General features: G+C 26.9%; 1 protein-coding gene across 13 annotated transcripts in view; it reads left to right on the top strand.

Moving 5' to 3' along the window:
- LOC130666588 (plasma membrane calcium-transporting ATPase 2) overlaps nt 1-23,160 on the top strand; it is a 94,990-nt gene extending 71,830 nt beyond the window's left edge. For 7 of the 13 annotated variants that reach the window (XM_057467733.1, XM_057467727.1, XM_057467728.1 and 4 more), the window contains one exon: nt 7,260-11,350. In XM_057467733.1, the coding sequence (XP_057323716.1) occupies nt 7,260-7,799 (540 nt within the window). In that variant the 3' untranslated portion in view covers nt 7,800-11,350. Of the gene's footprint in view, nt 1-1,680; nt 1,750-3,104; nt 3,193-7,259; nt 11,351-16,561; nt 16,631-20,220 lie in introns of those variants that run through there. The other 6 variants (XM_057467737.1, XM_057467735.1, XM_057467739.1 and 3 more) reach the window with 5 other exon arrangements.
- Nucleotides 23,161-25,001: the final 1,841 nt, after the last annotated feature.

The raw sequence follows: 25,001 nt of genomic DNA, 5'->3' as shown, positions 1-25,001 counted from the left end.
GAAATTGTCTACAAAAAAAAATATAAAAAAAAAATATCACGTGTCGACAAACAAAAATAACTTACAATAACAAAAAAACAAAATTTGACATATATTTATTAATTAAACATACGAGTAATATTACCGTCATCACAACAGTACGGCTATAAAAATAAATATAAAATATATAAATAAATACGCGAGCAGTCCAGTTGAACAAAATGGACTGCGAACAAACTCTTCAAGACGTATATGAATATATACATATATAAATTAAAATCACTATTAAATAGTGTTGTTCTTGGAGTAAGTTCAAGAGTAAACTAAACTTAACATTATTGCTTAAAGTTTATTACCATTACTTGGCTACGTGAGTATGTACATGTACATATACATAATATTATCATTGTCAATAATATATACATATATATATATACGAGAGTATGTACGAAATAACTTTTTATCCGATGACCAAGTTACGAGTAAGACGAGCGCACATACAGTAACAGTTTAATGTACTTAATATTTAACAATATAAGTATTATATCAAAGAAAATAATAGGGAGCAACAACAATGCCAACAGTTGAACATATATATATTAAACCTCATTGTTACATAAATATTTATCAAGTATAATGTCATTTAAAACCCGATGTTCAACTACTCGTTTAAATTCTCTTAGATTATTTATTTTATATCTATATATAAATATACTCTGTCTTACTCTTTAAAATATATATACATATATATATCAACATTAACATTATCATAAACTTACTTCACAGGCTCTTCTCTTTCTTCACTCAATTTATAAACTAATACTCGATATAAACTTGCCAACTTATACAAACTTGGCTATTGTTTAATATCACATTTATACATACACATAAATATATGATATATGATATGTACTGTAAAAAATAATCGGAGTGATCGCGAATTGAATTCGGGTGTTTATTTATTTAACCCTCTTGAGTAAAATTAACTCCGGAGTTTATTTTATCATTCAAACTCTGAGTTGGAGTGAATGTGGGTTTTAATGAAATCCAGATTACCGCTGGAAAAACAAACTCCTTACTCCGTATGTGGAGATTTTTTTCGAAACTCTGAAATAGTGAATTTGAATTTGAATTTGAATTTAAAAAAGTTCGTAATCACTCCGAATTCTGGACAATTTTTTTACAGTGACATAAATAAGGGATTCTGGTTTCCGTGCTGCCGCTAAATGACCGCGAATTCTTATAGAAGACGAAACAAGACTTTTTTACAGAATAAAATTTTTCGATATGTCGCTTAGTTTTTGAGAAAAATTCGATTTTTTAAAAAAAGTCAAATATTTCATAGTTTTTGATATCTTTAATTTTTTTGTATTTTTTATGGAAAGTTTAGAGATGAAAATTTTGAAAAAAAACGTCTGAATTATTCCATTTTTGAAGAAATAGCTTTTTGAAAAAAGTCTTATTTCGTCGAGTTTTACAAGAAGTTGCGATCATTTGGTGGCGCCACGGAAACCACAGACTTCCTTAAATAAGTAATAAATGAAGAAAACAAAAAAAAATTAATGTGATGGTTTTATAAAAAATTTTTGTACGATCGTTTAATAAGGGATCGACACAATTGAGTCGACTTAAAACAATAAAAAAAAATCTTTAGTCTTTATCTACTGTCATGTAAAAACTGAATGTGTAACCTACTTTCAGACGAGCAATAGAAGTCTGGTGCAAAATGTATCTGTGACAGGCAGATCCCCCTCTCAGGATTACTATATGGTTAGTTCCTCAAAACCACTCTCCGCATTGTTTGACCGTCTTAAATAATATATATATATATATATATTTTTTTTTTTGATAATAATTAATAATTATTATTTTTTTATTTTAATTTAACTTTTTTTTATTGTTTTAATTTATTAATCTTATGTATTACGCCTCTATTCATTTACGTTTGCAATTTTTTTAATTTTTTTTACTTTTTTTTTTTTTACGTTTGAATTTTTTGTGTCACATGACGTGTTGGCTGTAGCCGGTGTTAAAAATTAAAGTTATCACTCGCAATCTATAGCTAACACGTTAATGAATTTCTCTTCGGGAAATGAATCTAAAATTTATAATCTTTCATGATTTATTATTGATCATTTAACTGAGTAATTTTTTTAAAATAATTAACTACTTTTCCGTAGTTTCTATCAGTAATTTAAAATTTAAAATTCAAAATTCAAAACAAAACTTAATACCCGGAGGGAAAATTTTTAATTAACTTTTTTTTTATTAGTTTTTGTTGAACAAAAAATTTTTTTTTTCATTCATTATTTCCTTTGCCAATAAAAAATATCACTTGGCTGCCAAGTTGTGCTTCGCCGCGAAATAACCGATAAATACATACATATATATGTTTGCTATAAATTATTATTATTAATTTTAATAAACTAATTGACAAAAAAAAACTAAAAATTTTTTAATTATTTAATGTCAAAAAAATTTGAAAAAATTATCATATTTATGAATATATATGTATATAATTATCGCGTAACCGTTAACGCAAAGTTTGGTGTTGCTGTGATATAATTACTGTTTAAAAAAAAAAATAGTGAAATTTTATTCACATTTTAATAAGTACGTATGCAAACACAGTTTTTAAAATAGAATATAAAATTTTTTTACAAAATAAAAAAAAATATAATATTTACTTTACGTGAGTGCATACGTACACGCGTGTGTGTGTGTGCTATCGTTATTTTTTCGCTATTATTATAATTAGTATATTATATTATTATTATAGTGACGCAAAGAAATAAAAAATATAACGCGATTAATAATTTTGAGTCCACGGTGCAAACCGTCTTGGACAGGAATAAAATTTTGCATAAAAAAAAAAATTTAATTTTGAGTAAAATATTTTGATTACCTCTGGATTTAATTAATAATTATTTATCCCAGAGGAATTGAAAATTTTTACTCATTTATTTTTGCCGTTATATTATAATTTATTATATTTTTAAAAAAATTTAATGAAGAAAATGCGACGCGCCAAAGGATTTAATGGGTAAAGCGGGTATTTGATGCATTAAATAAAGAGTTAATGTTAATTAAAAAGGATACTTATGGTGTAATTTGTGATTTATTAGCCAGCGGAACCTATTCGGGAGACCGAGGTATAACAAGGCGGCAGTCTTACCGGCCGCCGCCAATCTATTCCTGTCGGAGTACAAACAAGTACGTAGCCCACGTAGAAAAGCAACAAAAATTTTTAAATAACGCATCCCCTAACAATATTTTTTATTAACGTGAGTTGCGCGTTGGCTGAATTATTTACAAATGTACCAACTGTTTATAATTATTAATTACAATTAAAACCAATTGTAAGAATTAATTAATTAATAATATTAAATATTAACTAATTAATTTTATTTTAATTACTGGGAAATGACAGTATAAAATTTCAAAAAAAAAAATAGTTGGTACGTATGTTCGTGCTCGATTGGCCTTGCTCGATGTCGTGTGTCGTAAATAACGAAATTGTACAATAATTACTCGATTTTGTACACATCAGTGATAAAACTTAATGATAGTGATATACAACAAAAAAAAACAATTACATAGATAATTATGATAACATGATTCGTTGCAACGATGTGTTGATATTGACTTTTTTTCTGTGTTGCGGGGGTGGGACCTACGGTGGATAAAAAACAAATAATGATAATAACACAGTAAAATGACAGTGTTGTAAATAAAATAGGGAAATAAAAGTGGCGCCGCAAATGCGCGAAATCTACCGCCCACGCCCGCGCTTCGTAGACTAGTTGTCTGACAATGAGTGTGCTGCGTGTTTTTATATATATTAATAAATCACATTACACTATTTTTTTAACAACCTGCTGCCTATGACCCACAGCATTATCGCGACAGCGAAATAAATATTTAATATACATAAATAGTAGATTACATACCTAGGCCAGTAAAATAAGATGAAACGGAAGTTGGCCGACATCTGATAATTTTTGGATTTTTTTTAAACAATAAATTATTAAAAAAAAAATATTTGAAAAAATTGCACCTATACTTTTTAAAATTTTCTACATGTGCATATTTTTAGTTTTTTTTTTTTTGTAATTCTCCAGTGAAAAAAATAAATCCAAAAATTTCCGATTGTCTGTTAACTTCTGGATCATAAAATAAGAAGTCTCAGATTTCATGTGATTGTTGGCCGAGACTGACAAACATGTGGTCTGAGGGTTTATTTTTTACTGGCCTAGGTATGTAATCTACTATTTCTGCTCGACGAAGCCGGAAAGTTGCAACTTCGTCTAGGGCAGCGGCTCGAAAGCTGCAACTTTCCGGCCGGAGGGCAGAAAATTAAATTGACATCACAAATATCAACAAACTACAATACAATATTTCAAAACTATCACTTTGCTATCAAACTCTACTTTCTTACTCAATTTCTCTTCAATAAAATGATAAATAATAAACATTTAAATAATTTGTCATCAATATCCAAAGAGCTTTTTATCACCGCTCCAATAGATTTTGTTATAAATATTTTACAAATGAGTGCGCACGCACGAAAATAAAAAGTGTGTCTGGCTGTTGATTTGTTTTACTTTTTTATTGCTCGTTGTGTCTACTTATTATTTATTTATTTATTAAAATATATTTTTGTTTTATTTATTTATTTTTCCGTGACAATTTTGATTTTTTGTGCCCTAGATTAGCTCGTTTTTTTTTAATACTAACACGCGATTTTACCAAATAATTAACAGAAAAATATTGTAATTAATATTGACATCAATTGTCAAAATTTTGAGGAAAAAAAACTACCCTAGGGTAATTTCTTCTTGGTCAGCAAATGACATCAAATTTATTTATAAGTAGGTAAGATTACACACTCGCGTACAACCGTATCCTCTGTGCCGTCATAAATTTTTTTTTAATTTTTAATTAAAAATTTTTCAAAATAAATATTTAAATGCATTTATAGTTTATAAATAAGCCTGCTGCATACTGTGTTCAGGCTTGTGTGTTATTTGCTGTTAATATTTTAACCAAGGTCTTTTATGCAACATACATATATATAAATATATATTTATTTGTGTTAAAAAGCCATTTTCTTTATGATACTGAAGTTAGCAGACGTCTAATAATTTTTGGATTTTTTTTTAGACGATAGAAGATAAAAAAAAAATATTTGAAAAAATTGCACCTGTAGTTTTTTAAATTTTCTACATATGCATATTTTTATTTTATTTTTTTACAATTGATTTATTGAAATACGAAAATTCAAAAATTTTTAAATGTCTGCTAACTTCAGGATCATTTTTATTTTTATTTATTATTAATATTAAACAATTAATTATTTAAAAAAAAAAAAAAACTAAAACGACATGACGAATAACTAAAAGCTAATTTTCAAATTAGGTATAAAAATCCAAATCTTTACATAATTTTCTGATAAAATAAAAATAATAATTATGAAATTCACTAATTAAATTGTGTGCTTGTAAGGGCGTCTGACTGTAACATAAAAAGTAGGCAAATCCATTGCGCTGAAAAGCCCCTGGAGCAATAAATATAAATACACCCCCAGTTTTCCTTGGCTGAGGCTTTCGTGTAGAAATTAATGGTTACATTTTTTTTTTTTTTTTTTTTTTTTTTTAATTATTATTATATTGTTTGTTCAGCACGAGACATGAAAATGTTATTACTTATTACTATATTATATTTATTATATATCCTATATTTCTATATATCTGTTTCTCTCTCTATTTATTATAAATAGTCTGTCTGTCTCTCCCTGCTCTAATCCACAACCTGAGCAAAATTTATACGCAAAATTTTTTAGTATCATGCAAGAATCCTCTAGCTGGATGTACCCGTTGATGTTGCCAAAGGATTTTAATTTTAATTGTTAATTAGTACCATTTACTAATTATTTTATTATCGAAATTAGTACCATTTACTTATTTTATTATTTTATTATTAAAAAAAAAAAAAAACATATATATTTAAAAATTTCCGATACTATTATTACTATTATTTATTTTAACCGACTTCCTCTCTGTCTCTCACTATCTGACTCTATCACTCTATCGATCTTATACTCTCTAACGTGAACTTTTCCGGGGGCCGCAATGCAGACTGTCGATGCGGCGGAGACATTGATCGGTTTCCATATAATATACAAACATAAGGACTGCCGCGGACCATTTCTTTTTAACAATAAACGTCAATACATCAAATTGTCATCGCGTAATTGAATCCATATGTTGTAAACATAACAATTATTAACATGCAATCAAACATATATAATAAATAAGTCAGTATTGTGTCAGATAAGAGAGGAAAGATAACGCGATAATTACAAAATGAGTCCAGTTGTCAAGAGGTGTGGGGGGGGGGCATTAATAAAATAGACACCTCGTGACACGACATCTCACGTGCGGGTAAATTTAAACCCGCGGAATTTATGTTTCTATTGATGGTAATTTAAATAAATAATATTACAGAGAATCTTTTATTCGCAGTTGGAATAATCGATTCTCTAATAAATATGTTATATATATATTTATATAATCAGGAAATAAATGATTTGTTAGTTTATAAATAGAGAGAACTGCGTCAGGGAGACAAGGTTGATTATTACATTTATTTTTTTAATCTTTCCTTATTTTCCTGCACGCAATTTATAACATATATATCATATATCACATGTGATAATTAAAAATAATTAATTACTATTTAATAATAATTATTTCGGCAGCACTTATGATTTTCCCACCCAACTACTTGGAGCAAAATTTTATGTCAGTTTATTTAAAATGATAACAATACTCATACATTTTTTTTTTTCCAATTTTTATGATAAGAGTTTCCTGTAAAATTTTGTTCCATCGTGCGTGTGTGCCACAGTGACAATTGTTGTAGCTTGCAAATGATTTTATCTGCCTTTAGATTTATTTTTAATCATAAACATACACACATACATATACATTTATTTATTTAATTGATAAAAACCGGGAGATTTGAACCAAAAATATCCCAAATCAGTCCCGTCGCTACTTCAGTAGACGCAATGAAAAGGGAGAGCTAACCCAGAAACCCGCTAGTAATTTAATAATTAAATTAAAAATAAACAAACCTAAAATTTAATAAAATAAACCATTTTTTTTGTCACTTTAACCAGAAAGTGAAATAAAAAAAAACATTAAGTCGCTTGTGTGTTATCGCTGGCCTCTGCATCCTCGCCTCCTTATTAGAAAGCCCTTTCCCTATTTTTACAGCTTCGAGTAATCCGAGCATTCAGATCCACCCTGGAAGACTTGGAGGAGCGTCGTTCTGTCCATAGTTTACACAGCTTACACAGTATGCGGAGCTCTCGGAGTCACACTGGACCCCGACCGCTGTCAGACTTCACGTACATTGACGATGACACGTCAAACTTTTTTGTGAACGCCAGTAAGGGCGGTATCGGCGGTATTAGTAGTGGTGGTGTCAGGCATCATCACAATAACGACCAGGAGCACGATGGGACCTCCAAGAGTGGCTCACGACTGCCGTCTATCAACAGCCCTGCTTCGCCGCTTCTACTCAATGTACCGGGCTCTGGATCCTCGTACAACAGCCATCATCGGCATAACAACAATCGCGTATCACCCAACAATACCCTCGATCATCATAATAATCACTCAACAACTCTGAGCCCGAATCACGCGACGAGCAGGAGCTTTGACTCCGGCGCCCCAAATTCTCCCTCCTCTGGCTCTAGTGATCCGATCCTACCGCCAGAGCTCCCTAAAATGGTCCACGAGACCAGCATCTAATCTAATCACCTATTATCCTCATTTTTTATTCTATACTTTTATTCTAAATTACAAGCAAACAAATTTTTAAATAAATAAATTAACTCTGATCTTTATTTTTTATTTTCACGGCATGTTGATCCATTAAGTCTCCAGTTCCTCGCTTGCTAATTCTTGTCCAGGTCTTTTTACCGCCACCCCTTCACTGAACGAACATTGTTATGTAAACCTCTTTCTGTTAATATACATATATACATATATTTATGGATATATTATTGTTTATGTGTGTATCTGTCGTCTCCGACTGTTCACCTCGTGCATTATAAATCTCTGTCTGAAATAATCCTCAGTAAATAAACGTATCTGCTAAGTGTCTAAGTGTCTTTCTGGGTTTATTGGTACTTTTATTTCTTTACTTCAAGTATCATTTGTTGTGATACTCTCAGCGTATTTCCTCTACATTCTCTACCACATATATAAATATATGTACTTGATAAAAATGTGTCATAAGCTATTTTAGATGTATCCTCGTTATTTTAACGCCTGGTCATACTTGTCGTCAATCATACTTGTCATTTCCTATGACCATTATCGCACGCTTCAGCTAAATCGCACACTCTCGGTCTTAAAACTTCTTACACTATACGGAAAAAATAAAAATATGAGTAAATAATGGCGCGATGATTCGAATAAAAAACTGAGAAAGTGAAATTTAAAATTCTTTGGTTTTTTATTCAAACTCCCGCGCTTTTATGAAACTAATTTTTAATACACTGTAGAAAATTGGGAGTGAGTTCGGAGTAATTGCGGATTTTATTTGAATCCTCTCGAAGTTACGGAGTAAAAAAAATTTCACTCCAAATATTGAGTAAATCAGGAGTTTTTTTTCACTAGAGTAAATTACGATCCTGAAGTTAGCAGACAATTAAAAATTTTTGGATTTTTTTTTGGACAATTAAATTTGAAGAAAAAAAACAATAAAAAATATGCGCATGTAGAAAATTTAAAAGACTACAAGTGCATTTTTTTTTAATATTTTTTTTTTTCATAATTTATCATTTTTTAAAAAATCCAAAAATTATTAGACGTCGGCTACTTTCAGTATCAGTAAATTTCACTCCGAAGGGATTAAATAAAAAAATAGTCATCGGCTTCGCATTCACTCCGAATTTACTCCGCAAATTTTTTACAGACAACTAAAAATTTTTTTTCTTTTAAAATATTTTTGGGACCACCACAACTATTTTTATACCTCGTATTTGAAAGCAATAAAATCTAATGAATTTATCATAATAAATTATTAAAAAATTATGTAATTTTAAAAGTACTTAATTTAAAATAAATATATAAAGACTAATTACATAAACTGGCTCGCTGACAAAGACGATAGTTTTAAATTTAAAAAAATCTAACAAAATTTTATTTTTCCTGTCTTTTAATAAAAATCATTAACATCGAGCACAATATTAATTACCCTGGTTTTTGTGGATTTATAAATTACACATAAATAAAAAATCACCTGTCTGCATGTCTGTTAGTCTGCTTGTTTCTTAAATAAATCTATCCGTGTTCCTATCTGTGTTTTTTTATTTACTTCAGTCGAGAGATATGAATGACTTATCACACATGAATGATACTGGTGTGTCTGTACTAATAAATAATAAATTATCATTTTTTACTAACAAATAATTAATCACTTAATTTCTATATATTTATCTTAGATAATTAATTAAATAATAACATAAAATAACAAATGATTTTTTTTATATCTCATGGATTTAAAGGGGGAAATTTAAAAAAATAAAACGTTACCGCCAACACAAATACGAGTCGCGTTAACCGCAAAATATTAATTATTAACAATTACACTTGGCTATTATTTTTTAAAATACCAACTAATTACATAGAGTATATATTATATATTAATATAAATTTTAAAATATAAATATATATATATATTCACAGAAACTAATTATTAACCAGTACACTGTAAATATGTCTTTTAAAAATTAACTATTGATTAATAAATAAATTAAAAATAATTAACTTTAATGAAGGTCTTAATATATAGTAAAAAATAAAAATGTACTTATCACTTTACCACGACCTTATCAAACAATAACAACAACAAAGGTGACGATGCCTGTCTAACAATACTCACCATTTAAATATTTATTACTTATAAATGTATGTCTTATGTCTTTATATTTGTTTTTACGTCATATTTTTGTTTCTTCTTACTCATTCTCGTATTTTTTTAAAACTTTTTCTGAGGGCGTCTGACCAACTGCTCGATCCGCGTTCGCGGCCGAGGCTCATGAAAAAAAAATCGATGAAAATTATAATCCTTAAGTTTATGGACAATTTGCAATTTTCGGATTTTTTTCAACAAATAAATTTCAAAAAAAAAAATTTAAAAAATGTACATGTAGAAAATTTAAAAAACTACAGGTGCAATTTTTCAAATATTTTTTTTTTTATAATTTGTCGCTTTTAAAGAAATCCAAAAATTATAAGACGTCTTACTTCAGTATCATTTAAAATTTCTTTCATTAAAGAAAATTTTTTTTTTTTTTAATTAAATTAATTACTAGGTAAACTCCTCAATTACCCCACGATCATACGCCATATTAATTTTCAATATTGTAAATTATATTATTGATATAATTAATAAAAACCATCAATTTTTTTTTATATTTGTAATTAAATTTTGATGGTTTTTATTAATTTATTAATTAAGAAAATATATATAAATTTTTATATATATTTTATTATTAAAAGTCAATAATGACAGCGTTGAAAAAAAAACATTTTATTTTATTTTTATTATAATTAATTTTTAAAAATTTATTGTATAATTTTCATTATTTTTTAATTGATTTTTTTTTGTAATGTTTTATTAATTAATTAATTAATTATTATTATTATTAAAAAATAAGCACTGTACTTTAAATTTGGGTGCATGCATTAAAAATAATTAATTTAAAAAAAATTATTATTTATAAGTAATTAAAAAAAAAAATAATAATTACATGTCACAACATTTTCTTTAATAAATTTTATATAAATAAAATTATTTAAAAATTTCCATGTAATTATTATTTATTTTTTTTTTTAAATATATTTTTAAATTGTATTTATTTAATATTTAAAAATACGTTTATATATTATTTTTATTATGATTATTATTATAATTTTAAATAATTAAAAACTGTCATTAACATTTTGACTTTTAAGTAAAAAACCGCCATCACGTTTTTCCTCTAAAGCCCGGAAAAATTTAAAAAACATCAGTTTTTAAAATTGGCGCCGTTCCAATTTTAAATTAAAATTCTATAGAAAAAAATAAAATAATAATGATTTAAAAAAAATATATAAAGACTTGAGTATTCAGATATTATGAGTCATAAAGCAGACACTCTTTGACAAACAATAAGGGCTAGAAAAGCGGAAAAGCGATGATGCGGTGCCAAAAAAAGCTAAATAATAAAATAAAAAAAAAGTTTTAAGAAAACTCAGATATCTGCAATGCAGATCTCATTCTCGATTAAAAGTCATGAGTATTTTTTTTTTTAAATTAATAATTAAATTATGTACTTATTTTAATTTAAAATAAATTAGCCAATGCCTCAACTCGAGTTCATGGCGGCACACTCGGCAGTTTGGCAAATTTTTAAAATAAAAATAAAATTAATGAATCGAGAATGAGATAATTATTTTTAATAAACGAGGGTGGGTTTTCATATAAACTAAAAATAATATTAAATGAACTAACTAATATATAAATATATGAATAAATAAATTACACAACTGAGACAGTTTTTTTGCTGAATGATTATTTGGCATTTTAAGATAACGAATAAAATTTAAAAATAAATAAATTGAACTAGTTGATAATAAAATATGTATAGTGTATGAAAAAAAGATAAAAATAAGATGCGAATCGTTTTATCTAACCGTTATTAATCCAAATATCTACTACTGCCACTGTTACGTTAATGTCCAAGAGTAAATAAACGAACAAATTAAATGAAATATTAATACTTAATGTGAATACGTGGGTTATTTAAATATATATACATATACATATACATATATATTTATCTAAATATCGCGTCTCTTGGAAAAATATATAAATTTATTACTAAACAAATAAATGTTGAAATAAAGTTTAAATTCTATTGCAAATGAGATTTTACAATAAAAAAAAATAAATAAATGAATGAAAAAAAAAAAAAAAAAAAATTAACTATGAAAACAAACTTATTTATAATTAACTAATTAAATGTATAATAAAAAGATAATAATTAACTTTTTTTGTTCTATTTGTAATAGCGACAATTTTTTCATTTTTGTTTTTGTTTTTTTTTTTCTGTATATAGTTCAATTAATTTTTGTTTGTTCATTTCAAATATTTGTTTCCTTTACTTTTATTTTTTATTAATTTAAATTATTCCGCCTAATCATTAATTAATAAGATAATTAAATTTACGGGAGACTAATAATTTATTTTTCATGATACCAGCATCGAAACTTAAAGTTTCAGTGTCTACAGCCAATAGAAACACGCTAATTTCAAGCTGATGTTGCAAACAACTGCTAGCAAATTTGTAATTCAAAAATACCCGGTGTCAATTATATTTAATGTTAATTTGCAGCCTTGTTACTCTCATTTGTTTACTTGTCACTTCAGTTTACTCATTTCATTTTTTCGGGCCATTCTCAGACAGTGCCCGCCACTTTTTAAAAATTTTCAATGACCCAACTGTCATAAGCGTATCAAATTTTTATCAATTAATTAAAAAAAATTAAAGCATTAATTGAAAAAAGGACAACGTAGTCCTCATTTCGCCGGTATAGATTTAAAAAAAAAATTATTTACACTTGATATCAATTAGGAGTTAAACAAAATTCGTTAAATAAATTTCAGTAAAATCGTCAATTTTATAATTCGAATTTTAAAATTTTGGCGGCTAAAATTTATCCACCAAATTTCGTTCAACTCCCAATTGATGTCAATTGTAAGTAATTCTTTTTAAATTCTATATCTCAACGAAATTGTCCTTTTTTCAATTAAGATTGTAATTTTTTTTGAATTAATTAAGAAAATTTTAATACGGTTATGACAGTTGAAAGTCATTGCATGTTTTTAAAAAGTGGGGGGCACTGTCTGAGAATGCCCTTAAGGCTGGGCCGTACTAAACGAATTTTTGAATTTTACTTTTCTTTTAATTTATTAATCAATTGTTATTACAGAAATTTTTGTAGCTTCCGAACAAATGTAAAAGACAAACTTTTTCAGAAGGTTTCCATCATTCGAGTGACGTAATTATTCAAAACGTAATTAGAAAAGTAAAATTCGAAAATTCGTTTAGTACTGCCGACCCTTAAGTGACAATTTTAATTAACCAAATAAAATTAATAAAAAATGAGTGGAAATATTTTTGTTTTATTTACTATTTAATGTGACGTAAATCACAGATTTCTCATTCTCAAACAGTTCTTATCATCGGCTCAAAATTAACTCGTTTCTTACTGACTGCTGACACTGAATCTTTAAATTCCGATGCAGGTAATCATGAAAAAAATAGTGTGTGACTCAGGATAAAACACGATTTCAGACTGCGGGTGATGTCAGCTACCCTAGTCTGAAATCTTGTTTCATCCCTTGTCACACAATATACTATATTAAATTTTCAAATTATAATTATTAATATTTGTGCCAATTAAAAAAATGATAACTCTCCTTAATTTTATAATTAAAGTCTAATTTAATTTATTAACGGAGAGATTCAAAGAACTTTTTTCCCGTTAACGTCTTACGCGGATAAAAAAATAATAATAATAATACTCTGCAAAGATTTAAAAGACGGCTCGTAACTTAGCGAATCTCGGAAATTTAATTAGAGTAGTAGTAAAATTACATCTAATAAATTTTTCTTTTAGTTCTATTTGCGCTTATTTTTTAATTAATATCATTATTGTTTTATTAATTAATATTTATTTCAATTAACGACATTGATATCGCACGTGTTATCACTCACCCTAATTAATTTTTTTAATTTAATTAAATACATAAATATTTAAAAGAATAGAACTGCAACTCGCGGGCGGGAAAAATTTCAAATTCAAATTTCGAGAATACAAACTTTCAAAATATAAAATAATTCTTTTTTTTATATAAATATATAACAAAAAAAGTAACAGAGGAACATATTAGCTGTAATTATAAAATATATAAGAGGCCGTTTAACTAATGAATTAATTATACATATATTTAATTAAAAAATCCGTTAATTGTGATGTGCGAGTAATGATAAATAAGTTTTTAAAAATAATAATAATGTATGTTAAAAAAAAGTAAACTAGACAAGGCTGAGCTTTAAATAATCGGCCACTGTAATTGTTAATTAAAATTCGATATTCATGTACGTAGTTGAGTATTAACGGTCAATATTATTTAAAAAAAACATCAATAATTTCCAATAGCACATAAATTTAATATTTAAATAAATCTGTATTACCAACGTGGGACTAAATGACAACCAACAGATAAAACCCACATTAAATAAAATATTTATTTAATTAATTAACGGACTGGTTTTATTTTTAAACAAATTAACATATATATTTATATTTATAAAACATATAACATTATTACATTTAACCGCACAAACTTTGATGTATAAATAAAATCTAAATGTTTTACCACTACAATTAATGACGATGATACATCTATATATATATAATTTATATAAAATGTAACATATTGTAAGTTATAATCAAAAATACTCGGCCTCGGACTTAACTGGACCTTGAAGACCCATTGATCGGCGTAACCTGGATATTATTATTGTCTCATAGTTAATCCACGAGAAGCGCATTCGGCTCGCTGAAGACTATAACACAAGCCGCCTCCTCTTTTTTTATATTTTTTTATTATTATTATCATTACGTTACTCTATTACTCTATTTATTTATTTATTAATTTAGTTATATTTATTTTTTAATTCGATATCGTCATTACCATCGATCGCTTTGCGCCCCAACTTCCCTACCAGACCTTGTTCAACCTCTAACATCCTTGCGGAAATTATTTAGTTTTTTTTTAACCTTTTTTTAACGCTGATACGTGACGTCTAACAATATAATAATAATATTTTTAAAATACAATACTAATAATCGTAACTATGTACATGAATTAATCAATAACTATTTGCCTGCTCGCTCGCTTAATTCTTACGTGGACACTCCCTTCTCTTTACACTATTTAATTACGTAAAAATGTCTATATAATGCTATTTTATTATCAATAATTAATCACTGCTGGATTTTTTTATTTATTTAAATAACGCGGCATTATGGAGACATTTAATTTATTGTTATTATAAATTAATTTTAATGTTAATTTCATACTCTTCTTTAAATAACTACGCTAACTTAATATAATTCTATGCCCTTTTGAAATGTAGCTCAGGTCAATTCTTGACAGTAAATCAGGAGAGGATGCGTCGAAATTATAATATCGATATTAGTAAAATTAAAATATGGAAAATTATTAAATGACATTTAAATATATGTTCTGTAAACTAATTAACTAATTAACCATTAAAAAAGTAGATGACCATTAAAAAAAAATATAAAAAGTAGACGATAGAAAATTTTCCCTAGAGTAAATCCACATAAAAAAAAATATAAAATAGAGTAAAGTAGAGTAACGTGTATGCGAAATTACCATCATTTTTATCTCAGATCACGAGAAATTGACTGACAATTTACGTCTAAATTCGGTTAATTTTTTATAAAATTTCCTGGACAATTTTAAATTAAACTGCAAGTCGTTCATTTCTATTCAAATGCGAAATTACGGTAAATATTTTTTTGTCAACCGATGGTTAATTTAAAAAAAATAATTAAATGGACCAAACATTGGATTTAAAAAATGACGGTCAATTTTTTCGGTGGTCAATTGACAATAATTGTCTGACAATTTTCCAGACAATTGTCAGATGATTACCTGACCGTTGATCCAAAGATAATTGATCCTTGCGACGATTATTTCTCAGATGATTGATCCACCCGACAATATATATACCGAAAATTTATACGTCGACATCTAGCTTACAGGACAAATTTTTCTATTCTTCATTATTTTTGTGTTGTGTAATTTTATAGTATATTACACACCTAGGGAAGTAAAGTAAGAAATGTCTCAGATCACATGTTTGTTGACCGAGGCGAAGCCTATACTATACTCACACACAAATGTGAAAAATTACACGCTTTTTTCACTAATTTTGTGTGCGAGTAATTTTTAAAATTTACTCACAAACAAATGTGAAAAATTACGTCCTTTTTTTATTAATTTTGTGTGCGTGTAATTTTAAAAATTTACTCACACAAAAATATGAAAAATTACGCGCTTTTTTCCCTAATTTTGTGTGCGTGTGATTTTTAAAATTTACTCCCACACAAATTGTGTATAGATAAATTGTGATTACCATTAATCGTCGCGTAGATCAATTATCGATACATCAATTGTCAGCGGATCAATTGTCGGAAGTATTAATTATCGGGGGTCAATTGTCTTTGGATGATCGGTCGTGTCACCTGTCAGATAATTTCTCAGTGTTACATGACTAGCTATGACTTAAACGCGGCTTGTTTAGTAACAGGACCGCTCTGCTCTGACATTGATATAAATAAATATATATAGTTTTTCTCTTTCACACTTTGGTCATGCCACCCTGTTGTAACCATTATATTACCCTTTACTCTTGAAGGTGATAGGTGGCGAGTACCAGGAACGTTTGATACCGGTACCCTACAGCAAGAGCTCGACAGACCAAGCTGTAAGCGCTCCTCTCTTGCTCTCTCTCTATTCTACTTTCTTCTTTAAAAAATTATTTTAAAATTGTCTTTTGAATTTTCTGCTCTTTTTACTGACTGTTATTTCAGTACTTGGCTTTTATTACTCAACTATCTATAGCCGATTTTTGATTATTTAACCCTGCTTATAAATATTATTTATCCATTTATCTCATTACTAAATAACGAAACCCATCACCATCACAATCGCAGTCTTCCAATCTATATTTACCTTTTTTTAAATTTTCATTTTTCTGTGCTGTCTGCATTTTTAAAATCTGTCGTGTGCAACGGCCCTGCTTTTTACCACAAACTCAACTGTCTTGACTGCATTTATTTAAATTATCATTTCCGTCATTAAAATTATTATTTTTTATCTAGACACGGATGATTAAGTTCAATAATTAAAATATATAGATTGCAATAGACAGTCGCTGCTCGTTATATTTTTAGCAGCATTTGCTTCATTATTTTTTTTTTATCGACACTCAAAATACGCAGTCTGTAATATCGCCGTTTATTTATAATTTACTTGATAAAAAAAAGAATCTTCGTTACGTTATAAATTATAAATATCTATAATTAAATTCCGACTTTTTTTATCGATTTTACATTACAAATTTTTTTTTAAACTCATTAATTAACTACTCTATTAAATTTCTAAACTAAATATTTAAAATTGCCGCTTAGATCTCCAATAAATTATTAGAATACTAGAACTCAATTTAAATTCCGCGCGAAATTATTTGAATTCAAAGCCCGGGAATTTCAAATTTTTTTTTAAATATTTATATTTTGTAATGCAACGAAAATTTTTGAACTTTTAATTCTTTCATAAGAAATTAATTTTTAAAAATGAAAATTCAGATCGATCCTTTAACTCAACATTGACTCGCATTTTTTTTTAAATTTAAAATAATTCCTAGACACACATTAGTGCTTGTTTGCATAAATGTTCCTAGATCCTAGACACGATGCCTTAAAAAAATTCAAAAATGTCTTTAGTGAACGCGATCGCATTCTCGCGTTCTGTGACAATTTATTAATATTTATGTTTATGCCAAGACAATTTACGAAAACAATGACGGACAACAATATAGAGGCCATGTGTGTATTTTTAAAATAATTCACTCGTGGATAAAATTGGTTTTAAATGAATATTTTTAAAATTTTAAATCTCAACGTCAAAACTCAACTAATGGCAACCGTTCTTTGGCAACATTTCGTCGTTCCTCCCATTTTTATTCGAGTGAAAAAAAATAAAATAAACAAATATATGGTTTGTTGTTTATGTTATTTTTTTGTTTGAATTGAGTTGTTTTTTTTGTTTTTTTGACTTTATTATTATTGTTGTTATCATAAATTGGTAATGTGGAGAAGTAATTCCGCGCTGCGTGCATGATTTATTTTGTCCGCTGTAATCCTGCCAGCTGATTCGTGCCAAGTACTTTATATGTATGTACTTGGCTATACTTACGATCCTGCCTAACTGCCGGGTATATTTGTCGGGAAGCTTTTTTCAAGCCAACGGCCATGCAAGTGTGCACGTGCAACGCGTAAGTATATTAAAATACCAGCATATTTCGATGCCATTATTTTATTATTGTTGTTATTATTATTATTATTGTTGTTATTACTACTGTTGTTTCATATTTTTTCATTTTTATTATTGTTCAGTAACTGGTTATTAAAAAAACATAACTTTGTCTTACTATGAATAATAATTTTGATAAAAAATTTTTTTGTGCTGATTTTAAATAGAGATGCGAAATTTTGTTTTTCAGATTAATCGTTTTTTAATTTTTCAATATTGAGTGCATGCTTCAAATTATTTAAATCGTAGCTGAATTCCGTATAAATAAATTTTCAAAATTTTTATCTTAAAAGTTACCGACAGAATAAAATTTTAATTTTTTATGTGAAAATTTTTTAAATTTTACTCTGCCACTGTTTTGATTGGAATTTTTAAAAATTTTATTTTTTCATAAACTTTTTCCCTCTCGAAATTAATTTTCGAATATTTAAAATTTTGAAAAATTTCCTATCAAAAACTTATTGATTAATTTTTCACAATCAGCCTGAGTGACTTTTCCATAGCCGGGTAATTTTGACCCTCCCTTAAAATCCCATTTGAATTTTTCACCCCAAAATTCTGTACCTCAAGATCCTACACCCCAAAAAAATGATTCAAATCTCGATATTTTTTTTCAATAATTAAAACATCACTCAATAAATTTTCAAAAAGAATTTCCTTATAATTTACAAGCAAAAAAATTTTATATTTCGCATCTCTAATCTCAAACTGTGTAACAAAATTACATGATATAAATGTTGTAAATTATGCTGGTTAATACGGCGACGTTGAGTCGCGTAATTACTACTACTATCAACCATATACACATCCTCAATTTAACATAAATCGAGGAGCCTCTGACAGTGCATGCTGCTATAAATTTAAAAAATTACTTCCATTAATATTATTTATTACTTAACAAAATTATGCCTGACTAAATTACGCTCAAAAAATTTTCTTAGTATTATTTTAATTAGATGCATTCAAATAATCAAAATAATACTAGTACTGGCTGACTGGCATCGCGAGTTTGAATCCCAGTCATCTTACCGCCGTGTTTATATGCATTATTATTATTATCATAATATTTGTCCACTGTTTATACAAACATACAATCGCTTTGATGTCTCAGCACATGAATTATTTTATTTGCACGTACTCGTTTTTTAAATTTAAGTGCAATCGTTATCGTAAAAACACAACCAAGAATGATTGAAATTTTTATTTAAAATTTATTTTTTAAAAAATGAGTATAAAAATGATAGCGTGCACACGGGATACGGGTGAGATATTTTCTATATAAATTTATATACATATACATATGTGTTAATATTAAGCTTAATGCTTTCAAAAATTACTATTACTGTTATTATAATTAATTATTGTTATTAATAAGTGTAGATTTACATAAAAAATTTTTAAAAAATATTCAAATTTCCTGCACGCTCTCAAAAGCCCAATCGCTTGTTCAAATAAAAATTAATTGCTTTGAAAAAAACTAAAATAAAATAAAAATTCGCTTGTATTCGTTAAAATAAATAGAGCTTATGCGTGTGTACAGAAAATAAATAAAATTTTTTTTTACAATAAAAAAAAAATTTTTATTGAAATTGTAAAATAACAAGTAACAAAAATATTTATTGTTCGTGATTGCAATAATAATCGATGCATAATGCATGGGCTGCAATAAATTTTTATCGATCTTTCAATCGCATCGTGTACGTACACTATTTATTTATTATTACTATCATATAAAAAAAAAATTACGAGCTTTTACAAAAAAAATCTGACAGTACGTACACAGCATGACGCAATGCATGATAAAGTTCGCGTTTAAATGAATAATTACTAAAAAAAATCCCAACCTTCTTCATGTCCTTTAGATCCATAGACGTCTCTCCCCACTAATTATCAATGATAATAAAAAAATAAAAATGTTTTATAATTTTTTTTGAAGAAATATACGAGAAATGAATCTGATTTGAGTAAATTAATTTACAGATCCGCGTAGTGAACGCATTTCGGCAGGGCCTAGACTCGCGATACGGCGAGCACAGTGGATTGACCCTCGCGGAGGTACTGCGGAAACAATCATCGCTGAGTAAGCGGCACTCACAGACGAGCAGCATCGATTATGCAGATAATTTGCCGGATGAATTGACAATACCAGAGATTGATGTTGAGCGGTTATCTAGTCACAGTCATACTGAGACCGCTGTTTAAACAAACAAACTATAAATTACAAAGCCGTTTTAAGCTGAGGAGAAAAACTATGTCTGGCATCGCCCTCGGGGCTGATCATTGTCGAATTGAAACATAAAACGAGTGCCACAGGTTTTAAATTAAAGCAACCATCAATCTCATGATCACTTGGCAAAGGCGCTTCTTATCTACTAGTGATATCCAGCTCATGCATTATCATCACAAATATCAACATCGGTTAATTCATCCTACATGTTTTGTCAATAATAATGGGACTAAACGTCGTCATCTTAAATCATTGCATTGATCTCATCAGATGACCTCGTGATTTAAGTTTTGTGTGACAGTGCTGATTAACTTTGTGAGGTCACAGTGTGCTAATTTAATTATTATACATAAAAATATAAATATATATATATATAAATATTTATTATTACTTATAGTAATAATAATAATTATAATTATAATTATAATAATACCGATATAAGATACTTAACACGGGACTCCTCGTCGAGTGCGCGCGATCACAGACGATCTGCTATTCATTTATATTTATTTTAATAATTAGTGCGGTCCATTGACAAATACTCTTAACTCTCTCTATCTATCTCTTTCTTATTGTTGTTATTATTATTATTATCATTATCATAGATAAGTACACGTAAGCACGCGTGGTTGCCAGAGGGGAGAGACAGAGAATAAGCGGAGACTTTGACGATCGGTATGAAAAAAATTTAATTATTGAATTAAAAAAAAATAGTGATATATTAAAGTTTTTTTCATACGTTATATATTAATAATAATACAAATACCTCATATATTAAAATTTTCTGACACACCGGAGACTTTTGCTAACGGGTGGATCGCACTGAGCTAGAAACCGAAGTAACGCACCACTGCCTTCCCAATTTCTTCGGTAATTTACACTAATTATTTATATTTTATCAACAAACTATATATTTTATTATTATTGTTATTTTAAACAGATACTTTTATATCTTGCCGTCGATTCTCAATGTTATTTATGCACACACTAGTACAAATAAGACGTTAACATCCACAATTACTAATTATTATTATTGTCGTTAAAAAAAATAAATTATTCTCCGCTAAATCTCTTTCTCTCCCTCTCTCGCTATATTTAAATAACGTGTACTCTTATATATATGAAAAAATTAAAATCTTTCCCTTCGGCTGTTTGTTTAAAAAATAAAAATAAATAAATAAAAAAAAATAAAACAAATCTACCTGCCTATCCGTCGCGCGATCGAAAGCTACAGCGTTGTGTGACTTAATAAAAAAAATATTGTCTAGTCATTTAGTTAATTATATCATTGTACTTCCGCGAATAACTCTGCACAGGGGGTGCCTTACCGCAACAAAAAAAACGCAGATAAAAATTTTAATAATTATAATAAATGGGTACTTGTAAATCGACGTACCGGTTAATAGGAAAAACTAATAAATAAATAAATAAATATATGATAAAAAAAAAATTATTAAAAAAACCACCGTTACGTTAATGATTAACGAATTAAAATAACTTATAAATAAACAAATAAAAAATAGTGATAATAAATAATAATAATAATAAATTTGCTCGTTAATTTATAAAAAAATACTATGCGGTGGAAATTGTTTTTTTTTTTTTAATTTACTTTATTTTATATCCGCCGGCGAATCGCCGTTGATTATTACGCTTAGGATGTAATCCACATGTACAAGTCCAAGCGCCACGGCGACGTAGAAAAAAAAATAAATAAGTAATTTTATTAATATTAATTAAGAATGATTGGTCATTTAAGTGTTAATCATTTACTTATAAGATAAAATTAAATATTATTATTATTATTGAGTATTTAGAGTGGACATAATAAATAAGTACTACACAAATTTAAAAAAAAACATTAACACAGTAACAATAAATAAATTTAATAATAATAATAATAATAAAATAATTAACATACGTCGGGTTAATTATTTGATTAATTAATCTGGGGATTTTGCGGGCAGATAACCGGCAAAAGGTACTGGCTACCAGACGTCTTGTAATGTAGATAATAATAATAATAATAATAATAATAATAATAATAATAATAATAATAATAATGATTAATTAATAAAATAAATAGTGAGATGAAAAATGATTAACGCTGTGTTAAGCACGTGGTTGCGACGAGGCTGCGAAGAAAAAAAATATATTTACTTTTTAATGAGAAATTATTATTATTATTATTATTATTATTATTTTTAATTATTTTGTCAGGCTGCAAGTGTTAATAACAATATTGTTATTTAAATATATATTATTATTATTATTAAGATTATAAATTAAAAATACTAAATATATTTTATTTTAAACTGTAATTTATTAATTTTTAGTATAAATCGCGTCCTCGTTGCGCCTCGCCTCTTGTTATACGACTTAGGTCGATTTAGTTTCCCGAGGCTCTGGAAAAAAAAGAAAAAAGCAAAAAAAAAATTAAATAATTAAATAATTAATGAAAAAAAAAATAACTTAGAGATTTAAACTTTTAACGATGGTCATTTTATGTAGAATTTAAAAAAAAATATAAATAAATAAAGTAAAGCAGGTGAAATAAATAAAAGCGCAGGGAATAAATTTTAGAATAGTTTTGAGGGATAAATAAATATATTTAAATAATGTGGGATGCTTTAAACCCTCATTTAAATTCGGGGGAGTACCTACTTAATTAAACTGCCGGAAAAAAATATAAATTTGATTATGAATGCGTTTAATTAATTTAAAAGCGTGACATAATTAATTAATTAATTAATTAGTAGGTACTGTAATAGTTGTAAACGAATGTATAATGAATCCACGATTGGTCTGTCGTTCGAATCGATATTAAAAAAAGTTATTGTAATAATAAATAAAAGTAATTACTAATGACTAATGATAATTAGTTTAATTGCAAGTGGATGCGTGTGATGTGTGGTAATGATTATTAATTATTGTAATAACGGATGATAGGAAAAGAAATGCGTTGGACTTGCGACTAAAAATATTAATTATTATAAAATAATAAATAAATAATTAAAAAGTGTTAACGCGAAATCAACGAAATACGGATCGATCGATAAACCGATCGGCAGATCGAGCTTCGTCCCTTTAAACGCTAATTATAATTATTTAAAGCGCAACTTGGCCTGTTATGATAATTCAAGTTCGAGAAATAATAATTATTATTTTATTGATAAATAAAATCAATGGGAATAAATAAGAGGAAATAAAAAAAAATTAACAAGAATAAATAAGCCTCCGTCTAGACCAGGCGTTCATTCGGAGGTATCGTTATATTATTTAAATATAACGTCGTGTATAGTCGAATAATTATAATAAATATTAAAATAAAAAAAAATATTTGAAACAATCGGTGCCGAGTGTCATCGTTATCGTGTTATTCACTGTTATTGTTATATTTCGTATATATTTAAATTATTATTAATATTATTAATTAATAATTACATCCATCGTTCATTGATACTTACCATTTTTGACTTCCTTATCTACACCTACTCTACTCTACCATTATCTAAATAATTAAAATTATAAATAAATAAATAAATGAATGAATAAATAAATGAATTTTCAAATACTGATTTAACTTGAATATTTAAAAAAAATAATAATAATAAATAGCCCGTACTTGATAAATTAAGTATAGGCAATAATGTATCATCAGTCGAGCGAACGAACCTGTCAAAAGCCCAATAAAAATAATTCGTTAAGATTTAAAACATATATATTTATATAATTCATTATTTTAATTACCCAATTACTTAACACTTATATTTTTTTAATGATACTGAAGTTGCCCGACATCTGATAATTTAAAAATTTTTTTTAAATCGACAAATCATAAAAAAAAAATATTCAAAAAAATTGCACTTATAGTTTTTTGAATTTTCTACATGTGCATATTTTTAGTTTTTTTTTTTTGTAATTAATTTGTTAAAAATTTTTAATTTTCTGTTATCTTCAGGATCATTTTTTTATGATACTGAAGTTAGCCGAGGTCTGATAATTTTTTGATTTTTTTTGGAACGATAAATTATAAAAAAAAAAATATTTAAAAAAATTGCACCTGTAGTTTTTTAAATTTTCTACATGTGCATTTCTTTACTTTTATTTTTTTTTAATTTATTTCTTGAAAATAAAAATTCAAAAATTTTTACTTGTCTGTTAACTTCAGGATCAATTTTTAAAAATATTATTTATGTAGATATTTAAAAATTTTTTTTGTCGGGTTTATTTTTGTCTTTTTTTTAGCACTTGGGGAATTGAAGGAATTAATATTTTTTTTTTTATTAATAATTATAATAATAAATGTTAATTATTTTAATTATAAGAATTTATATTGTAACAAAGATTTTAAAAAATATATATGATTTGTAATAACAGTTGCCAGTTAATGCGATTAAGACAAATATATATATAAATTATATATATAAAAGTCTTTGAAGACTATGGCCATTAAATTGTCTACTTAAAAAAATGATTTACTATTAATAATAAATATATAAATTATTATTATTAAAATAATGAAGACGCTAAT

The sequence above is a fragment of the Microplitis mediator genome, chromosome 4 (assembly GCF_029852145.1).
Source record: "Microplitis mediator isolate UGA2020A chromosome 4, iyMicMedi2.1, whole genome shotgun sequence".
In the NCBI taxonomy this organism is placed as follows: Eukaryota; Metazoa; Arthropoda; class Insecta; order Hymenoptera; family Braconidae; genus Microplitis; species Microplitis mediator.
The sequence above is the reverse complement of the archived record's forward strand: the minus strand, read 5'-3'. Positions and strand labels throughout refer to the sequence as shown.